We start from the raw sequence: 18,548 nt of genomic DNA on the forward strand, positions 1-18,548 counted from the left end.
TAGTGCTATACCAATTAAGCCACCCGCCACTAGCAGATTTTTACTGCTAGTGGAGATTTAGTTTTGTGATTTAGAGTCACTTTGCCTGCCCATGGTGACTTTGAACCTTGGATGCCAAACACAGTTGCCTGGCAAGGACTAGAATTTTGAAACCCAGATTTGGCTCTTTACAATAGCTCCGGATTACTGAACTGTGGAGGTAGAAATAAATCTGATGTGAAAATTGGGCTTTTCCATACGAATTTAAGATTGCTGGGATAGGAACTGCAGGTATGATTCAAGTGATAGCACAAGTGAAAAAAGTCAAAGGAGAGCTCGAGTCCTGATTTCAAGCCCCAGTACCACCCCCCCCCCCAAAAAAAAAAACTGGTTTGAAATGTTTTAACAGGTTACTTTATAAGAAATGCATTATAAGCCGGGTGTGGTAGTTCAGGCCTGTAATCCTAGCTACTCAGGAAACTGAGACCTGAGGATCAAGGTTCAAAGCCAGCATAGGCACTAAAGACTGTAAGACTCATCTCCAATTAACCTCTAGAAAATGGGAAGTGGGGCTTGGCTCTCAAGCATAGTAGGGTGGTAGCCTTGAGCCGAAGAGCTCAGGGACAACACCCAAGCTGAGTTCAAGCCCCATGACCCACAAAAAAAAATTAAGAAATGCATTATTAGGGCTGGGAGTAAAGTGCTTGCCTAGCACACATGAAGACCTAGGTTTCCTCAATACCACATTCATAGAAAAAGCTAGAAGGCTCAAGTGGCTCAAGTGGTAGAGCTCTAGCCTTAAGAAAGCCCAAGGACAGTGCTCAGGCCCTGAGCTCAAGCCCCAGGACTGGCAGGAGAAAAAGAAAAAAATGCATTATTGGACAATTCTAAACTAACCTAGAAAGTATAGCCTGACAGGCTGTAGGTATACAGTTGTATGGAACATGATTGTGCACTAACAGGCCAGCATTCACCTTGCAAAAGTCTTGGCATTTTGCTTAAGGAGCAGTTGTCAAATAGAGCCATTTAGTGTTTTGATCTGAGATAAAAATTTGAGGGAGCCAAGTTTTAAGAGATTAAGACAGAGATAGAAGCCAGGTGCCTATGGCTCACAACTGTAATCCTAGATACTCAGGAGGATCTGAGGATCACAGTTCAAAGCCAGCCTGGGCACTAAAGTCCAATTAACTCACTCCAATTAACTACCAGAAAACTGCAAGTGGTGTTGTGGCTCAAAGTGGTAGAGCACTAGCCTTGAGCTGAAGAGCTCAAGGACAGTGCCCAGGCCAAGGTGAGCCCTATGGCTCACCAAAAAAAAAAAAAAAAAAAATAGAAGAGGCAATGATAGGTCTCTGGATCTATGTATCACTTTGGTTTAGCTATGTGCAGCACTGGAGTTTGCTCTATCCAGTGTGTTTAAGTTTAAAGCTGTTCATTTCGTTCAACATGGCTAATTTCTCATTGGTCCTGGCCTTACAAGCTTTCTACTAAATATACTGCTGGATGTGAAAGTAAATGAAAAGAAAATCACTCTGGGAGGAAGAGCATAGTTGGCCACATTGGGGATAAGAAGCAAGCAAAAGGGTCCTGAGGCTTTTTTGTTTGCATAGGCCAATGACACAAGACTGAAACATTACATTTAGAGTGTTTACTATTTGGCTTTTAGTTTTGTTGATATTAAATTGCTTATGTTAAAATAGTCAACAGTTATTAGGGTCTACATTGTTATCTTTCTTTGGTACCAAAACCACTGCTTATTCCAGATAGATTTTAAGTCTGTTGACCTTGGCCAGTCTTGCCTTGTTTGTTTGCTTAGTAAGGTCAAGCTGTACAACTTTTGAGGTATGGGACAGTAATTGTTTCAATTACTGCTTTATCTGCAAAATGAGAATATTTAAGTCAAGTACTACAACCAAATTTTTGTTTAAAATCAAAAATTTTAAGCATTAGTCTTTCTACTTGAAACAGTATCTGGAATTAAGTAAACACTACTATTGCCATTCTACAGTTTAAGTTAGGTTGGCCAGAAAACAACTTACTCGTTTTATACTAGAAAAGGAAAGTACAGAGCTGGGAGTTTTGCCTAGTGGTAGAGTGCTTGCCTAGCATGCACAAAGACCCAGGTTCAATTCCTTGGTACCACAGACATAGAAAAGCCAGAAGTGGTGCTATGACTTAAGTGGTAGAGCTCTAGTCTTGAGGAAAAAGCCCAAGGACAATGATCAAGCCCTAGATACTCACCAGGCTGAGATTTGAGGATCATGGCTCAAAAGCCATGAGAAAAGTCCATGAGACTTATCTTCAATTAACCACTAAAAAAGCAGAAGTAAAGCTATGCCTTAAGTGGTAAAGTGCCATTCTGAGCAAAAAAAAGCTCAGAGACAGTGCCTCGGCCCTTAGTTCAAGCCCCAAGATTGGCAGAAAGAAAAATGTGAGCCAGGCTAGATAATTGTGTCCCAGCTACTCAGGACTCTCCATCCCCAGGAATGAGCAAGCCACTCTTGGTGAGGTGATCATGTGAGCTCATGAATTTTAGGTTGGCTTAGGCAACATAGGGACCCTGTCTAACACACAAAAAAGGAGGTGGCTGTACATGGTTGGTGTGGCTCAAGAGGAAGAGCATTTGTTTGGGGACGTACAAGCCGAGTTCAAACTCAAGTAGCCAACACCTCCCCCCAATCCCTTACTCCAAAAAAAAAGTAAAGAAAAACTGTCCAGGTGGCTCTGGAAACATTCCTCTTCAGTAAGGCTTTCATATGGCTGGAGACAGATTGTACACCAGGTGCCTGATCCAGGTAGATAGAAACTTTCAAAGACTGATGGAAAATAAAACAAAAACTAGAACTTATTACTGTTAGATTTCACATGTATGTCCATGGTCCTCAAATGCTCATTCTCTACTGCAGTGTCAGAACCAGAGGTAAAAATGGTGACTGGCTTCTGTCTGAGGAAATAAAGATGAAAAGGTTGCCAATGCAGTGGCTCATGCCTATAATTCTAGCTACTCAGGAGGCTGAGATTTACCCTCTAGAAAACCAGAAGTGACGCTGTGGCTCAAGGGGTAGGTAGGGTGGTAACCTTGAGCTGAAGAGCTCAGGGACAGCACCCAGGCCCAGAGTTCAAGCCCCATGACCAACGAAGAAGAAAACAAGAAAAGGTAATGGTTGGTACACTGATAAAATGAGTAGTCAACTGGTTTGTGAGCCTTTTCACTTGCCAGATAGGTTGGGGACAGAATGCATTAGTGACAGGAAACCAAGGCTAAACTCCTGACAATTAAGCACGTGGATTCTACTCACAATATATCCATAGCTGGACTGAGGAATTGAACCCAGGGTGTTATGCATGCTCAGCAAGGACTCTACCACTAAGCCACATTCCTAGCCCAAGGACGTTATTTTTCTACAAGGCACTTATTCCAGTTGTTTGCCAGAGCCTATCTGGTTTAAGTGAGGGTTTCAAAAACAGGAATGAGGCCAGCTTCAGGAAGATAGTGCTCAAAAAACAAAACATTAAAAAAAAATTAATTTTTCTCAGGAAGAGCCAGTGAGTCACCCAAGGAGGCCAGACCTTGATGAAATCAAGCTTGTCCTTAAACTTTCCCTTCTCAGATGTTTTTTTATCCCTTTAAATAGGGTCTCACTATATAGCCCAGCTGGCCTCAAACTTCGGATTCTTGTTTCAACCTCCCAAGTACTGGAATTACTGGTAGGTCCTATCCAGCTAGGTCTATGGGTTTATTTTTAAGTGGTGGTAGATAATTAGGAAAGGAATATACTTTCAGTTAAAGCCTACTTGTTGTTTTAGAGGACCCTAGTTCTGCTTTTATTGGTAACTGAAATAGTCTCACTTATACAGTGAGGCAAGTCTGTTTTCCATCTTACCAAACAGCTAGCTAGGAGGCAGTGACTCATGCCTGTAATCCTAACTTCAGAAGACTGAGAGCTAAGGACTGGGATTCAAAATCAGCCCAGGCAGGAAAGTCCCTAAGATTCTTAGCTCCAATTAACTAATGTCCGCCACCCCCAAAATAAGCCAAAAATGGAGTTACTGTAGCGATAGAGCACTAGCCGGAAGGAGGGGAGGGGAGGAAAAAGCTCATAGTGCCTAGACCCTGAGCTCAAACCCCAGAAATGGCACTAAAAAAAATTAAATACAAAAGTCTTTTTTAAGTTTGTTTTAGCTGGTCCTGGGGCTTGACCACAGCCTGGGAGTTCTCTCTGAGCTTCTTTTGCTCCTTTGTCTGAGCAGTCCTTACATCTTTCCTTTTTTTTGGGGGGGGGGGGCAAGTTCTGGGGCTTGAACTCAGCCTAGGCACTGTCCTTGTGCTTTCTAAAGGCTGGTGCTCTACCACTTGAACCACAGCACCACTTTTGGCTTTTTCTGTAGGAAATCAAACTCAGGGTTTCGTGCATGCTAGTCCAGCAAGTTCTCTACCACTAGGCCACATTCCCGACCCCAGTGCTTACATCTTTCTGCCAGAAACCCAGAGGCTGCCTTTCACTCTACCTCTGGGTCAGCCCCAGAGAACTTCTGACCAACTTACACTGATGACCAAGCTACTCGCCAGTTCCATCTCTCTGTGGCCGAGGGGTAGTAACGAAAGTACACCCACACGAGGACTTGGACAAGGGAAAACAACAGCAACGGGGCAAAGAGAGAAAGCATACAAAACCATTAAATAAGTTTACTATTCATTATACCCTAATTAATACAATTTTTATTATTCACTTAGGAGTAAAGATCTTTAAGTTTACTTTTTCTGCTTTAAGAATCCTAGTTCCGTCTGGCTTATACACAATCAATTCTTAAAACAGTTTTCCTTTGTTATCACCAACTCTTTCCGACCTAGAGATGATTTGGAGAAAACTATAAATTGAAACAAGAAATTTTGTCCAGTAGTCTCAGAAGACTCTAGGAAAGCCCGTTGACAAGAATTATCTTGCATCAGTAAACACCCACCAAGGAGAGCCTGATGCCCTACAGCTCCTCACAGGCCAAGAGCTAGAACAGATTCCAGTTACATGGGCTGAAGACATTTTCTAGCAGGTCATACCCTGGAGCCTGGCTTCCTGCTTCTGCTCTGTGACCCTGCTGTTACCCAGCGGCGTTGCCACTGGATTCTCAGGTTTTCCTGACTACACACTCCAGTGCTCTGCACCTCTGGCTAGGTGGGGCTACTAGAGAAATACAAGTTCTATCAGGCTTCAAAATGCAATTTGTAGCACGTGGACAGGTAAGGAGCTGGGCAACGTCACCGTCATTTCTCTATGAGAAATGAAAATTCTAAGGGATTCTGTCCGAATTCTTCCTCTGATAAAGTTCAGACAAAACACTTCTTGAAAGGTGTTTGATTCTGTCTTTTTAAATTCTCCATTATCATCTCCCCAGCTCTCCTCCCCCTTTCCACTGGAGTTGTGCCTTAGCCACGCTATGGCCAACCCTCTCCCTATGGGGCCTGTTCCCTTTCCTCTCAAACTGAATTCAAAGTGGGGAAAAATTGCACTTGAGATAAATCATCCATTTTATTTATTTTATTTTGTCATGTGCTCACAGCATCTTTCTCTCCTCTCCCTGGCAGGTCACAGACATAAATTAAAAATAAAATCTACAAGGAAAATAATTTATAAAAAGCACTCCCAGGCTCACGCCTTCTATCCCTACTGCTCATTTTGGAACCCCCTCCCCCATAGGGCAGGGAATCAGTGATTTCCCCTCCCATCCCCAACCCCAACCCACTCTGGCTAGCCTGGAGCAGACAGTACTCCAAAGCTGGGCAGGGGATGGCGCAGCAGTGGCAAAGTCACATAAACAGACACTGTGGTCTTGGAGCGGTCTGGCCACTGTGGCACTCCCATTCATTCCCTCCTCCAAGATGTTCAACAGCCCAGGGGCATCTGGAGCTATGGAGACACAGCTCGTGGCCAAGACCCTGGTGGTAGATGCCCTCAGCCACCATTCCATGCACTTCTCATTCTAAAAACAAACCCCAAGAAGCAAGCAGACAAGACCTTGGAACAGAGGAGAAAGGCCTCAAGTGTTCACACGGTAACACGGAGTCTTTATGGCAAAGAGAACATTTAGCAGCTTTGAATATCGGGCATCTCCTTTTGACTCAACACAGGCATTCTAGACCCTATAGATAAAATGGGGCACAAGCCCAGTTTAAAATTAAAATAAAATCAAAGCGCAAGAAATTCTAAGGACTAGTTTTGTTTTGTTTTCTTGGTGTTGGGTTTTGTAGAGATTTTTCTTTTTTTCCCCAGTGACAAGCCCAGTTATTGGTAGGCAGAGACCTGAGGGACGGGGTCCCAGTGTTGTGCTGAATACTGTTGGGAGGTGGTTGCACTGGCGTCTCCCTGAACATCACCCCCTGCCTTGGTTCAGCCTGAGGAGGAAGCTGCAGGCCCATCACCCTACTCCTGAGAGCTAGTGGGGACCACAGACTGAGGGTGCAAGTGGGAGTGGTGTAGTATTTCCATGCAGGCTCTGATGGAGACAAGTGAGGCAACCTCAGCTCAAGAATGGCTGGAGGCCGGATGGAGGTGGCAGTGACAGGGTAGTAGTAACTGACATGCTTGGTGTTGGGACTGTTGCAACATGGCCTCGCTACCTTTTTCTGTCCTTCTGGCTTGAAACCAAGCCAGTGTTGGGTCCCCACAGATTCCACTTAACTGAAACATTACAAGTGACTTCCCAAGAGCTCCCCGCAGGGATGCCAAAGCACAAGGGACAGTAAGAGTTAAAAGAAAAAATAAAACAAAAAATAAAACCTCCTCCCTGGCTCCCACTCTACCTTTGTACCCACTCGCAGATAAAATGGAGCTTATCACGCTGGTATCTTAGGCCCACCGGTCACTCAAAACCTGCTACCTGGAATCCTGGCCAAAGCCCACTACCACCTTCCCTTTGATTTTGACTGCTTTGATGTGGGGGGAGGGGGGCTTCTTTCCTTTCTTCCAGGCATGAGACTTGCTACCACTTTTCCTTTCACAACTCTTTTCCATCCCCTCAGCTGCCTTCATTCCACATAGCTCTTCTACCTCCAGCAATGCCAGCACTAACTACCCTTCCCTTAAAGAAAGGGTTAGGGTGGGGACCCCAGCCACGCAAACCATCTGGCCACTTCTACCCCAGAAGGGAAGCTGCGTGAGACAGCGCCTGCACCCACCTCTTCCTACACACTGACCCGCAGTCATCCCGTCTGAGAAGATACATGGGATAAGAAGGCATTGATGTCCCCACCGTCGGTCCAGGTCCAGGCCCAGCCCTTCTCCAGCTTCGGTCTTAGTGAGCGCCCACCCCTTGCCCACCCCAGCTCACTTCCTCCTGTCCTTTGGCTTCCTCTCCTGCCTCCGGGCCTGTTGGTCAGCCATAGTGCGAGGAATGAGGAGGACACTGCCGTCCCCAGCATACTGGAGCGCATACTGACTAGGCGAGTAGGGCCTCCCGTTCTCATCCCGCAGCCGCCCAAACACCTCCTGGTACAAGCTCTGGACCTTCTGCTTCATCTGCCGCAACGACCGCAGGAACTCCACTTTCTCCCGCAGCAGTCGGGCCTTATCACGCTGCAGGTCCTCAACATCCCGCTCCAGGTTCAGGATCGTGTCCAGCTTGCGCTTGCGGCAGTTCTGAGCAGCCATCTTGTTCTTGCCCCGACGTCGGATGTCCCGGATGAGGCTCAACTGGGCCTCGCTCAGCTGGTATTTGGACAGCAGCTGGTTGAATTCCTCCACAGGCAGGTTGATAATTTTGTCATTGGTAAATGGTATCTTCATGGCTCGGGCTCGGTGCTCGTCCCGGCTCATCTGCTTGTCCAGGAAGTCAGCCTGTTTCTCCTTGCTACCTTTCTTGAGGGTGTTGGGGGGTGGTAGGTCAGCAGAGTCAAGGGCACTGGGTGCCATGTTGTACGTGTGGTTGTGGCCCACGTGCTCCAAGTAGGGAAGGCAGGAGAGCTGCGATGGATCCTGGTAGCTCATTCGGCAGAACTTGGAATACTCGGGCTGGTAGCCCACCGCACCCTCACTCTCTTCCAGATCCAGGGTCTCAGAGTCAGAACTGTAGCCAACAGCACCTTCCTCAGAAAAGGAGGAAGAGGCAGAGGAGGAAGCAGAGGAAGAAGAGGAGGAGGAAGAGGACGAGGAGGAGGAAGAGCTGCCCTCAGAGCTGCTCAGGGAGGAAGGGCTATGGCTAGAGTCTAAAGAAAGTCCTGAGTCAGAGTCAAACTCCTCTTCGAGCTGGGAGGCCTGCACGGGGTTGAAGCCCTCCTCAATGGCTAGGTCCATCAGGCTGATCTCATCCAGCATGGCTTCGTCTAACAAGCCCCCCAAAGGGTCAGGCAGCTCTGGGCCTGCTGTGTCATTGGCTGTGCCATTGAGCTGGGGTGGAAAGAAGAGCCCTGCCAAGTTGGTGGAGCCAAAGGTGGAGTTGAGGCTGGTGGAGTTGCTGGGAACCAGCGGGAGCAGTGTGGAGCTGCCAGCCACAGGCAAGCTGTCGACCTCGGGGCTGAAGAGTGAGAAGTCCTGGCCGCAGCCCCCCAGGGATGCCTGATGCAGGCTGACATTCTGATTGATGGGAGTGTTGGGGGCAAGGCTGTAGTTGGTGCTCAGGGGATCTCCAGAAGGGGCATTGTACAGAATTTCACTGGCTGATGTGTTCACTTCCATGGCCTGGAAGGGACAAGAGCACCAGCGTTCACTAGGAGCAGACTCCTTTCAGGACTCCCTGTGCGGCTGCAACCAAAGCTCAACTGCCTGGACACAGGAGCAACAGACTAAGACCATAAAGCCCAAGGTCAGGTCCTGGCCCAGTTTGGACTGTTAGGCCCAGCAGAGGTGCTTTCTTCCTGTGGGTTTTACCCCAGAACAGGAGTGACCAGCCCATGACTGTAAGTCGCCCCCTACTTTCCAGTGAGATGGAAAGAGCAATAAGAACTCAGACTTGAGTCAGAAATTTGGCTGCAGGGCTTTTGTGTGATCGCTAACTTAGCACCTGACATCTCTGGTTTTCAGTTTCCTCACACTTAAAATAAACGGTGCAGCAGGTGGACACCTAGGGTTCAAGCCCCAGCATGGCAAAAATAGTAATACTAATAACAAAGAAGCAATTAAAAGACTAGGAGGGCAAAGGGAAATGAGATGGCCATGAAGCACTATGTGAATATCACCTGGTGATGGGCTGAATTAAAGGAAGAGGGCACGCCTAGAAGGCACGCCCTACTTCAAAGGCTATCCTAAGTTTTAACACACCCCACCTCAGCCGCACTTCCCCATAGCCCAGGACAAACCTGGGTTATCTACTGGATTACTTCTCAGTAGCCCCACTTTCCTGAAGGCCAGCCAAATGAGTATTACCCTTAACCCAGGGGTGCAGGCGACATGTGCTGGGGACACACTGCAGCAAACTCCTCAGGCTGTGCTCTTCTGATAACCCTACCTGCATTTCCATGATGGACATGAGATCTTGCCACTGCTGTTCCAGATCAAATGGTGACTCTGTCCCCGTCAGGAGAGGAGACAAGAGGCTGTTCTGAAGAGCCGGGGACTCACTCTCACTAGGCACTGCTTCTGTGATGCTGGCAACATCTGCTGGGAACTAGGCAGAACAAAAGGCTTCAGCAAGGGAGGAAGAGTACCTTCTGCTTTCCTCCCACTGATATTATCTCCTGGTCTTCTACTTCTTCTGAATTCACCCCCAACAGCCAGATCAAGGTCAAAACCCAGAAATGGTCCTGCAGACAGCCATGGAGGGACCACATCATGTGTGGGCTCAGTGGGTTCCCTCTCTAATCCTGCTCACTTTGCATTTTTCCAAAAGGGACAGGTGGCCTCTAGCAGCTTAAGGCCATCCAGAGACATCCAGTTGTCTGGTCCTCCAACTAAGTATATGTGGCAATAGCATCTCTGGCTAGCCTGGGCCCTGGCTGACTAAGAAGACTGCTACCTCTTCCTCAGCAATGTTGCAGCCTGTAGTCACCTTGCTGTTTCAACTAATGATAGGCCCTAAGTCTCAGACCTCTAGAGACTGCACAAAGGAGAAGGGGAGCGTCCTTAGAAGAGCCTGGAGATGCTGAACATTTTGCCTCCTCTGTGCTGTCTATTGCCAAAGCCTGGCACTTGTGAATCTACTGCCCATTCCCGCTCCACGACAGAGCCCAGTTACTGTGACTATGTATTTCCCCAAAGCTAAAAGACATTCAGGTCTATCCACAGACATAACCCCCCTCCAGGGAAAGGGAAGAAAGACTTCAGCCTTTAAGTGTGAGGGAGCAGGCAGCAGAGAGGGCAGTAGCAAAGGCCGCAGTACCTGTGCAGTGAAGCTCTCCCCAGTCTCTCCATCCACTAGCAGGTCTCGGGCCAGAGCTTCCGCACCCTCGCCTGCCCAGGTGTCCTCCTGTTCTCCTCCATCTTGAAGTTCCTTATCCACATCCTGCTCCTTCTGGCGATGACTGTAGTCAAAAACCTCACGCCCAGCCCCCAGATCAATATCCTGCCGCCAAAGGATGTCAATCAGATCTATGTCCTGAAAGACAGACCGGGATGGCTTTAGCTCTCAAGAACCGAGAGGCTTCTCCCTGTTCTGCCCCTCGCGGTCATTCCTAACGCCCCTCCAATCTTGGGCGGGGCTCCTCCCAGCTCTACACTCTTTACCCTCTGGTTCCTCTACAACAACAAGGTTTCATTTATCCACTTCCATTAGCAAAAGCCACTAGCATGGCTAGTACAGGTCTGCAGGTCTGTGGACTAGAGACACACCTGGGCCAAAAGGCAGGGCCACCCCACCCTGCGTAATAAGGAGAAGGAAACGGAACATGCCTGATTTTGGAATGGGAACTCTGAGAATGTGTTTTGTAGGAGGCTGGGTGAGCTATGATGCAGAATTGCCTAGCAGTGGCCAGGCTTGCATCAGCCTGTGGTGCCACTGCTTTGCATAAAGGGGTGGGGTGACTGGGAGAGGAAAATCCCTGCATTTCCAACCACTTGATGCAACCAATGACAAGAATAGGGCTGTCTCCAACCCTTGCTACAGCCATTCCCCCTTCAGAGACTGACAGCAGGAGTAAGCTTGGACACCTACAACTCTCAAAGCCCAGGCTCACCTCAAGATCCATCTCTGTCAGAATCCCATCTCAGCTGATGCTAGCAAGCCGCCTCCATCCCAAGGGAGCCCAAGCAGTCAAATGATCTTCGCTGGGCACCCTGCCCCTGCCAAGGGCGGCCTCACTACGTCCCCTCACACCAGTGTTCTTTCCTTCTCTCCCTCACCACACCCCAGGGCTCACCAGCTCCCCATCAGTCAACCCACTCAAGGACATAACCCCAATCACAGCTCCCGCTGCAACTACCACCTTAGACATCAAAATACCTCCCTCTGGCTCTGTCCCATGGCTCCTGAACAGTTCCTGCACCAACTGCCACCCACATAAAACCCCACCAAGCCATCTGGGCTTCCTCTACATGCCACTCCCTTTGGCAAAGTCCTCCTAACAGGCCGGAAGAGACCCTAAAGTGCAGCCTCACACACAGGGATGAAGATGACACACACTTTCCAAAGTAGCATCCTTAGCTCAGACCCACCTCCCTGTCCCTAAGCAGGTACCATACCCCTTCCCACTCAACCCTCCTCTTCCACCCTACCACCCTTAAAACCTCCCACGAGTCCCTCTCCCACCGTACACCAACCTGAGCAGGAGCCCTGGACCCAGGAGCAGAGGGGGGCTGGGCCACCCGGTGACCGGCCAGCAAAGAGTTAAGGGGCTGGTTGCCTTTGGCATGGCCCCCACCACTGTGAGAGCCGCGGTCCAGGAGGGTCATGGTCTGTGAGAGGAGCCCCAGGGCAGCCGGTGCCGGGAAGCCGGACAGGGGGCTGCAAGGAGCTCTTGGCTTTCAGGGAGCACACCAGGCTGGAAGGGTGGCCCCTTGCTAGCTCCAAGGGGCCCGAGGAGGGTGCCCCGCCCGCGCTGCTGCCTGGGCGGCCCAGCCCAGCCCCCTTCCTCCATCCTGGAGCAGCCCCCTCCCACCTCACAACCCCAGTTCCACTCAGGCGCCCAGCAGCCCCCACCCTGAGCTCACCGCAGAGGCTGCAGTGAGACGGGACTCCCACCCCATGCTCAGCGCTCACGCTGCAGAGGAAAGCGAGCTCCCTCCTGGACCTATCCTCCCGCTCCTCCCTCTCCCCCTCCCCACGCCCCCCAAACTTGTTACCTAGGCTGCCGCAAGGAGCCAATCCCCTCCCCCTCCCACCCGGCAGGTCACTGCTGAGGCTGCAGACAGCCAATCCCCTCCCCCAGGTCAGCAGCTGGGCTGCGGAAAGAGCCAATCCCCTCCCACTGTCGTTACCTAGGCTGCGCCGGGAGCCAATCTCCTCCCCCAAGTCTCCGCTGGAGATGCGGAAGGAGCCAATCCCCTCCCACCGCCTGTTACCTAGCTGCAGATGGGAGCCAATCTCTGCACCAGGGCAGCTGGAAAAGCTGCCGCAAGGAACCAGCCCATCCCTGGGCCGCCTCCGTCTCCTTGAGGAGATGCGCCCAGGGGCGGGCAGCCCCACCCAGCCCAGTCAGCTGGGGTGGTGCAGTGAGCGCCCAGCGGGGAAGGGGTGCCACTCTCCTCCCTCTTGTCGCATCTTGCTTCCCCAGCCCACTAGAGACTGGGCAGACACTCCTGCAGCTTCACCCAGAACCTAAATTCTTTGATGGGAAGAGAAAGGAGCTTTTCTACTCCTTAGGAAGGCAGCAGCCAGTTCTCAAGGCCCGGGATCCCAAGCCAGGCTGAGCAGAAACCTAGTGCACTCAAGCCGGAGGAAAAAAAAAAAAAAAAGGGCAAAGGTAGGAGCTTTGTCACCCTAAAACAGGCCAGACTAGAGGAAAGGGGAAAGCCATTTTGCCCAAATATAACAATGCCACAGAGCTGGCAAAACCCAAGCCCAAATGGACAGGCAATACAATTCCAAGGCCCAGCAAAGGAACATATCCTGGACACAAATATGCCTCCCACAACCCCTTTCAGTCCAGCTTTTTTTAGTTTTTAAGTTCTCTGTCATACCCCTGGCCAGCATCTCTCCCAGCTAGGGGGGGGGGGGGTGGAGAAGCTCTAACAGAATCAGAATCCTATCTCAGACTACCTGGATTAGTTTCTTGAATCAACCTGGCTCTCTCCCGCTCTCTCTCCTCACTGCTACTCTCCTAAAGCCTAAGGTCAGGTCAGAAAAGACAGTATGTTCTCCCTGGTCACAACCTGCTCCTAGCCTGGAAAGAGCTGTAAACAGGCCACCCCCTGGTCTGGGCAGAATGCCAACCTCCAAGGGAATCCTATCCTGACAAGAGCCTAAGCTATGGCAGCCATCGAACAGGCCTGGCAGTGGGGGAGCACTACCACCCCAGGGATAATACCAGCTCCAGCAGTGCCTGTCACATGCTCTGGACCTGGGTATTTTTATCCCCGAGTTGCTGAAGAAATGTTGTTCTGAACACATCATAATCTCTCCCTGGCTTTCCTAGCCTGAGCCCCTGATGCTGACCTACTCCACCTCCCCAAAAGAGTGATCAAGTCCTGAGGTTAGGAAAAGCATGACTATTAAAGGCCAAGAAAGCAAAGAAGGAGACCAAAGTCCTATTCCATTCTGGTCCCAACCCACTTAGATACATCCAGACACCCCAAATATATCTCAGAACTTCCTGAAGGGAGAGCACTGAAACAAAAACTCCGTTCCACACCCCCTGGTGTGGAAGTGACCAGAGACTAGAGCAGATTCTTCAGCTAATATTGGAGCTGGCTTGAAGGGCAAGGAACAGGAAAGCACAGGGGTGAAGCTCCAACCAGAATTGCAAGGATCTATTTAAGACTGAAATGCAAAAGATGCTCCTGACTCCCACGATCAGATAATTCTAGCTTCTCTCACAGCAGATCCAACAGCAGCCGGCAGAGCAGAGAGGAGGTCTCCCAATCTCAGCACTATTGACACCTGGGGGTCGCATACACCTGCCGTTTGGGAGCTATCCTGCGCTACTCAGCTGCATCACTGGCCTCATCAGTCGTACGCCACTCCCCTTCAACGGGACAACCAAAATTGACACTAGATAATACCACCTATTCTGAGGGGCAAATACCTTCCCTAGATGGGGACCAAGGACCTAAAACAAACCATATTCTTTCCCAAAGAACTGAGGTCAGAACAAGCTCCCAAAGCAGCAAGTGGCCTGGCCTGGTGGGTAAAGGAGATCAGACTACAGCATCTGTGCAGCTTCACCAGAGCCAACCCAGAGCTTCTTCCTCCATAAAGGTCAGTAATATGCAGTGGGCCTTTTCACAAGCTAGGTGACCAGTCCAGGCAGTTTTATCACATTAGGTAACAAAGGGATAGGACTAGCCATCTGCATTATAAAAGGAACTGCATCCTTTCTACCCAGAAAGGTAGTTGACCACATGACAAAATCAGAGGTAAAGATCACTCTGACAACTCAAAGCCAAGCTGACCTAGGAAGCAGAATACAATTCTCTTCCAGATTCCAGCCTTTTCTGCCTTATTCTCTGCAGGGGACTCTGGAAAACAACGGAAGCCTTGGCCTCTACTAGCTAAGAATAACTATTCACATCTTCTCAAAGGCCCAGGCCCAGGAGAACTTAACTATGAGGATTTACAATAGGCCTGATCACTGAACTTTAAGGTACAGTATGCAAGTTTGGATGGGGGGGGGAGTACATGGCAGGAACTCCCACAGTATGTGTCTTAGCAACAGATACACACTGCATCAAAGCCCATCACAACACGGCCCTCCCCCCTCCAGACCTCTAGCGGTCATATTGAAATACAAGCAGTAAACACCCTGGCATGTTCTAGGCACCTCCCTCTGTCCTGACAGTACATTTAAAGATGGGTCAATGATTCTGTATAGGCAAATGCTCCCAGCCCCCAATCCTAAAGCTGGATCACTCTACCCATTCCTATACAAACTTTGTGCCTAAGATACCCCACCCTTCCCACAACCGATCTGGTTCTTTATAGACCTCAGTGCTGAATTCAGAACCAGGTTCAATCCTCCCCATCGCCCCAGACCTCACCCACCTACCCACCCACCCACCACAGAGCCACTAACCTCTTTGGTTAAGTCTCCACTGACTGGAGGGGCCACAGCTCCCAAATCCTCCAAATCTTCACTGAATCCTTGCTCCGTTTCACTTTCTCGCACCCCGTTGTCTGGGCCTGTCACATCTTGGAGGCCACTGGAACTCTCGAGGGTGAGGCCTGAGTTGGGCTGGCTGCCGGAGACAGACCCCTCCGGGTCCCGGTGAACCAGCCAAGCATTGACTTCAGTGGTTGGCACCTGGAACCTGTCCAGGGCCCTAACCTGACTGAGGAGCCGCCGGGCAGTGAAGTAATTGTCCAGGTCTATGCTCTTGGGGTGGATACCATAGCCATCCAAGGTATTCCTCAGGTTGTGGAACTGGGTCTGAGTATAAGCAGAGCTGGGCCCCAGGATGATCTCACGGAGTGGGGGGAGCTGTGAGGTCAGGTAAGTATCCACGTCCACCCGCACCCCAATCAGACTCAGCAGAATGGTGAACTGGAGAAGTCCTTCCGTTAAGTATTTCTTCAGAGAAAGCATTGCTGAAGGACCAGAATGTTTATGCCTTTTGGTTTTTAAATCTTCCAAAAGATAAATCAAGGCCACTGCTCTGCCGCTCCAGCCAGCAGGTCACCCTTCTCAGCGCCACCTGTATCCTACCCTTACAGAAAACAAGGGCTGAGCTCCCTGATGGCCCCAGAGGAAAGCACACCACGTGGAGCCAAGGCCACACCCCAGACCACATTCACTTTTCCCTTCTGGACACCTCACCTCTGAAAATACGACCGATTCTAACCCAGTCCAGGCACTCGGGGCCCACGTGACTTACGGTCCCCAGTCCACATACAGTCACTTCCTCACGCACATTAGGCGTCCTCTCGTAGGTTCCACTGCAGGCTGTTCTCAGGAACAGCTGAACACGGCTTTGTTTTGTTTTTTCTTTCTCCTTCCTAAGGTTTATTTTCTTTGGCTGCAGCTACAGGCCTTTTGTCTTGGGTCAGAGTGTCCCACCTCCTCCACACTTACCAGGGGGGTTTCCAGAGAAACCTGAAAAGGGAATCACAAGTCAAGATTCCATGTTTCTCACATCATGACATGGGTAGGAAAATCTTCAAGTAGAAGGTAGGAAGTACATTAAAAGGTCACTTTGACAGGAAGAAAAACACAAATCACTTATGTTCTCAGTAACAAAAACAAATTAAGGGCATGTCTAGTAAGCACCAGACCCCGAGTTCAAAAACCATTAGTAAGAAAACAAGCCCCCACAAACTTATGAACAAATTGCCAACTATTAAATGAAGGGATTATCACAAAGAATCTCAATTACTGAACACTAAATTTGCAATACCCTAAAAAAAGAGTAGCTTGCTTTGTAAGCACACAATGCCCAGAGCAACTTACACACTGTCTTAATTTACAAATCTCCCTTGTCCTCCCCTCTCCACATTCTACCCATATTCTGTGTGTGTGTGTTTGTGTGTGTGTGGCCACACTACTTTTTTTTTGATCAGGATAGTGCTCTGCCCCCTGCTTTCTGCCGTTGAACTAGGGGTAGGAGTTTCATCAACTTTCCTGCCTGGGCTGGTTTCACACCAGGATCCTTAGATCTCTGCCTCCTGAGTAGCTAGGATTACAGGCTTTGAGCCACTAGTGCCTGGCTCAGCTTCTATTTTTAGCAGAAGTTCATTTCCTATCTTAAAGGAATGCTGGTTCCCCAAGTCTCAGGAAAATTAAGAAAAAAAAAATTGTCTTCAATCCTTGTCTCTTCCAGTTGTAAACGGGAGGAAAAGATTATTAAAGGGTAAATGAGGGGGAGAGGAGAGAAACAGGAGGACAATGTTCAGGCCACCGCTTCACACAAAAGAAAAAACGCCTTTTGTTTTCCCAACTTGGGGATCTGATTTCCTTTTCCTATCACTCCCACGTCGAGAGAGCAAAGGAGAAAGGAGAGGAAAGGAATAGAAGGACCTTCATAGGGCTGTTCTCATCCAAAATTTGCATAGGGAGCTTTTATCTTCATTCATATGACCTTCTGAGCACAAGCAGAAAGATATGGCCAAGTTCTCAACCCAGATTGCCAAGTAGGGAGAGGGTAAATTTGCCTTTTGGTTTCTGCTTTCTTCTTGAGCTTCCTTTAATCCCTAAACCAAGACAAACTTCTCCCTCCTCTACTGTTGTGACCCACCTTTTCAACTTTATTTTAAAGGGGACGCGGGGTCTACACGACACACACACACACACACACACACACACACACACACACCCTCTACTAGTTAAGCACACCGCAATCTTGAGTTCCTGTGCATGTTACCCTCCCGTTCTCACGCAATTTTAAAAACGAAAACCCTCCCCCAATCATCCCTCAAGTGTAAAACCAAAGTTCTCTGAAGATCTGAATTTGGACCCGAGGGCCCCTGGTTTGAGTTCGGTTCCAACCCTGCCTGCCCCGGATACCCGAGTCCCGCTGGATCCAAGTCTCCATGCCCAGTGTGGTGCCTCGGCTTCCAGCCTTGTGGAGCGGCCAGCGAACAAGTGCGAGTTTCTTGGCCTTGACCCACCCTTAAAGGCGAGCCTCACCCCGCCCTCCGCCCGGGTGGCCCCACCCCGCTCCCGAGCCCGAGCCTCACACCACGCCTTCCGGCGCCCTCAAGCTTCGCCGGTGCAACCCACCCAGAAACAGGCTTTGTTGGGCGCCCCGAGGTTCCTTTTCGCCAGACCCAGGCCCCGACCCTTACAGGGGACCCGGGGCCCCCACTAGCCACCCCGCTCCCGCCTCCTGCCCCTCAGCCACAGGACCCTCCCCTCACCCCATAAGCTCTGGCCTGGTTTGCACCGCGCGCCCCTCCCTCCAGGAACAGGAATGTGGCCGGTACCCGCTGCTGGGCTCGGAATCCGCCGTGGCCGCCACCGCAAGTCCTCAGCCCGAGTCTCGGCTTCGCCGCCGCCTCAGCCGGCCGGCCTGGAGCTCCCAGCCTCCGCTTCCCTCCCCGCCCCCTCTATCCACCGCACTCGAAAGCCCTCCTCCCACGGGCACCCTAGAAACAGTTCCGCCAATCAGTCAGCCGGAGAGCCAACCGTCACCGGATGTTGCTCTGATTGACAGGCGACAGAACCCAATAGTTAAACACGCCTCCTTCCCTGGTCCGGCTCTGCAAAACAGACACGGCCCATGACCCAATGGGTGTGTAAACCCGCCCAGCGGCGTGCGTCCGCCAATGAGGGGGACGGAGGCCCTGGTGTCCGGCCTTCTGGACGCCTTCGCCGCCCGTTCGCGGCGGGTGGCGGTACCGGTTAGGCAGTTCTAGCGCATTCTGTGGCTAGGGCCTGAAACCTAGGACGGGGAGTAGGAACAAGTATTGCCTCTGGAGCGCGCGATTCCCCCTGGATGGCTCCCACCGTGACTTGCAAAAGCCCAGGGAGATCCGAGGCGGCCCGCTAAGCATGTGGTTCCCGTCCTGCCGACGCTCCTGCCGCCATCTTGGGTACTGGCAACGGAAACTGGTACTCC

The 18,548-nt window shown here is 50.3% G+C and overlaps 1 protein-coding gene across 3 annotated transcripts; it reads right to left on the bottom strand.

Annotated features, from left to right (window-relative positions):
- Nucleotides 1–6,410: 6,410 nt before the first annotated feature.
- Nucleotides 6,411–18,058, bottom strand: Nfe2l1 (NFE2 like bZIP transcription factor 1). Of its 3 annotated transcripts, none has more exons than XM_090350699.1 (5): nt 17,914–18,058; nt 15,071–16,087; nt 10,285–10,467; nt 9,415–9,573; nt 6,411–8,648 (listed from the first exon to the last, which is right to left on the bottom strand). In XM_090350699.1, exons 2-5 carry the CDS (start codon nt 15,578–15,580, stop codon nt 7,299–7,301), a joined length of 2,202 nt encoding a protein of 733 aa, XP_090206825.1. In that variant the 5' UTR covers nt 15,581–16,087; nt 17,914–18,058; the 3' UTR covers nt 6,411–7,298. The 3 variants fall into 3 exon arrangements, with proteins under 3 accessions (XP_090206825.1, XP_090206822.1, XP_090206823.1); XM_090350696.1 differs by having other exon boundaries at nt 10,285–10,500; XM_090350697.1 differs by lacking the exon at nt 17,914–18,058 and adding an exon at nt 17,495–17,590 and having other exon boundaries at nt 10,285–10,500.
- Nucleotides 18,059–18,548: the final 490 nt, after the last annotated feature.

This window comes from Megascapheus bottae, chromosome 17 (assembly GCF_031878675.1).
Source record: "Megascapheus bottae isolate mThoBot1 chromosome 17, mThoBot2.hap1, whole genome shotgun sequence".
NCBI classification, from domain to species: domain Eukaryota; kingdom Metazoa; phylum Chordata; class Mammalia; order Rodentia; family Geomyidae; genus Megascapheus; species Megascapheus bottae.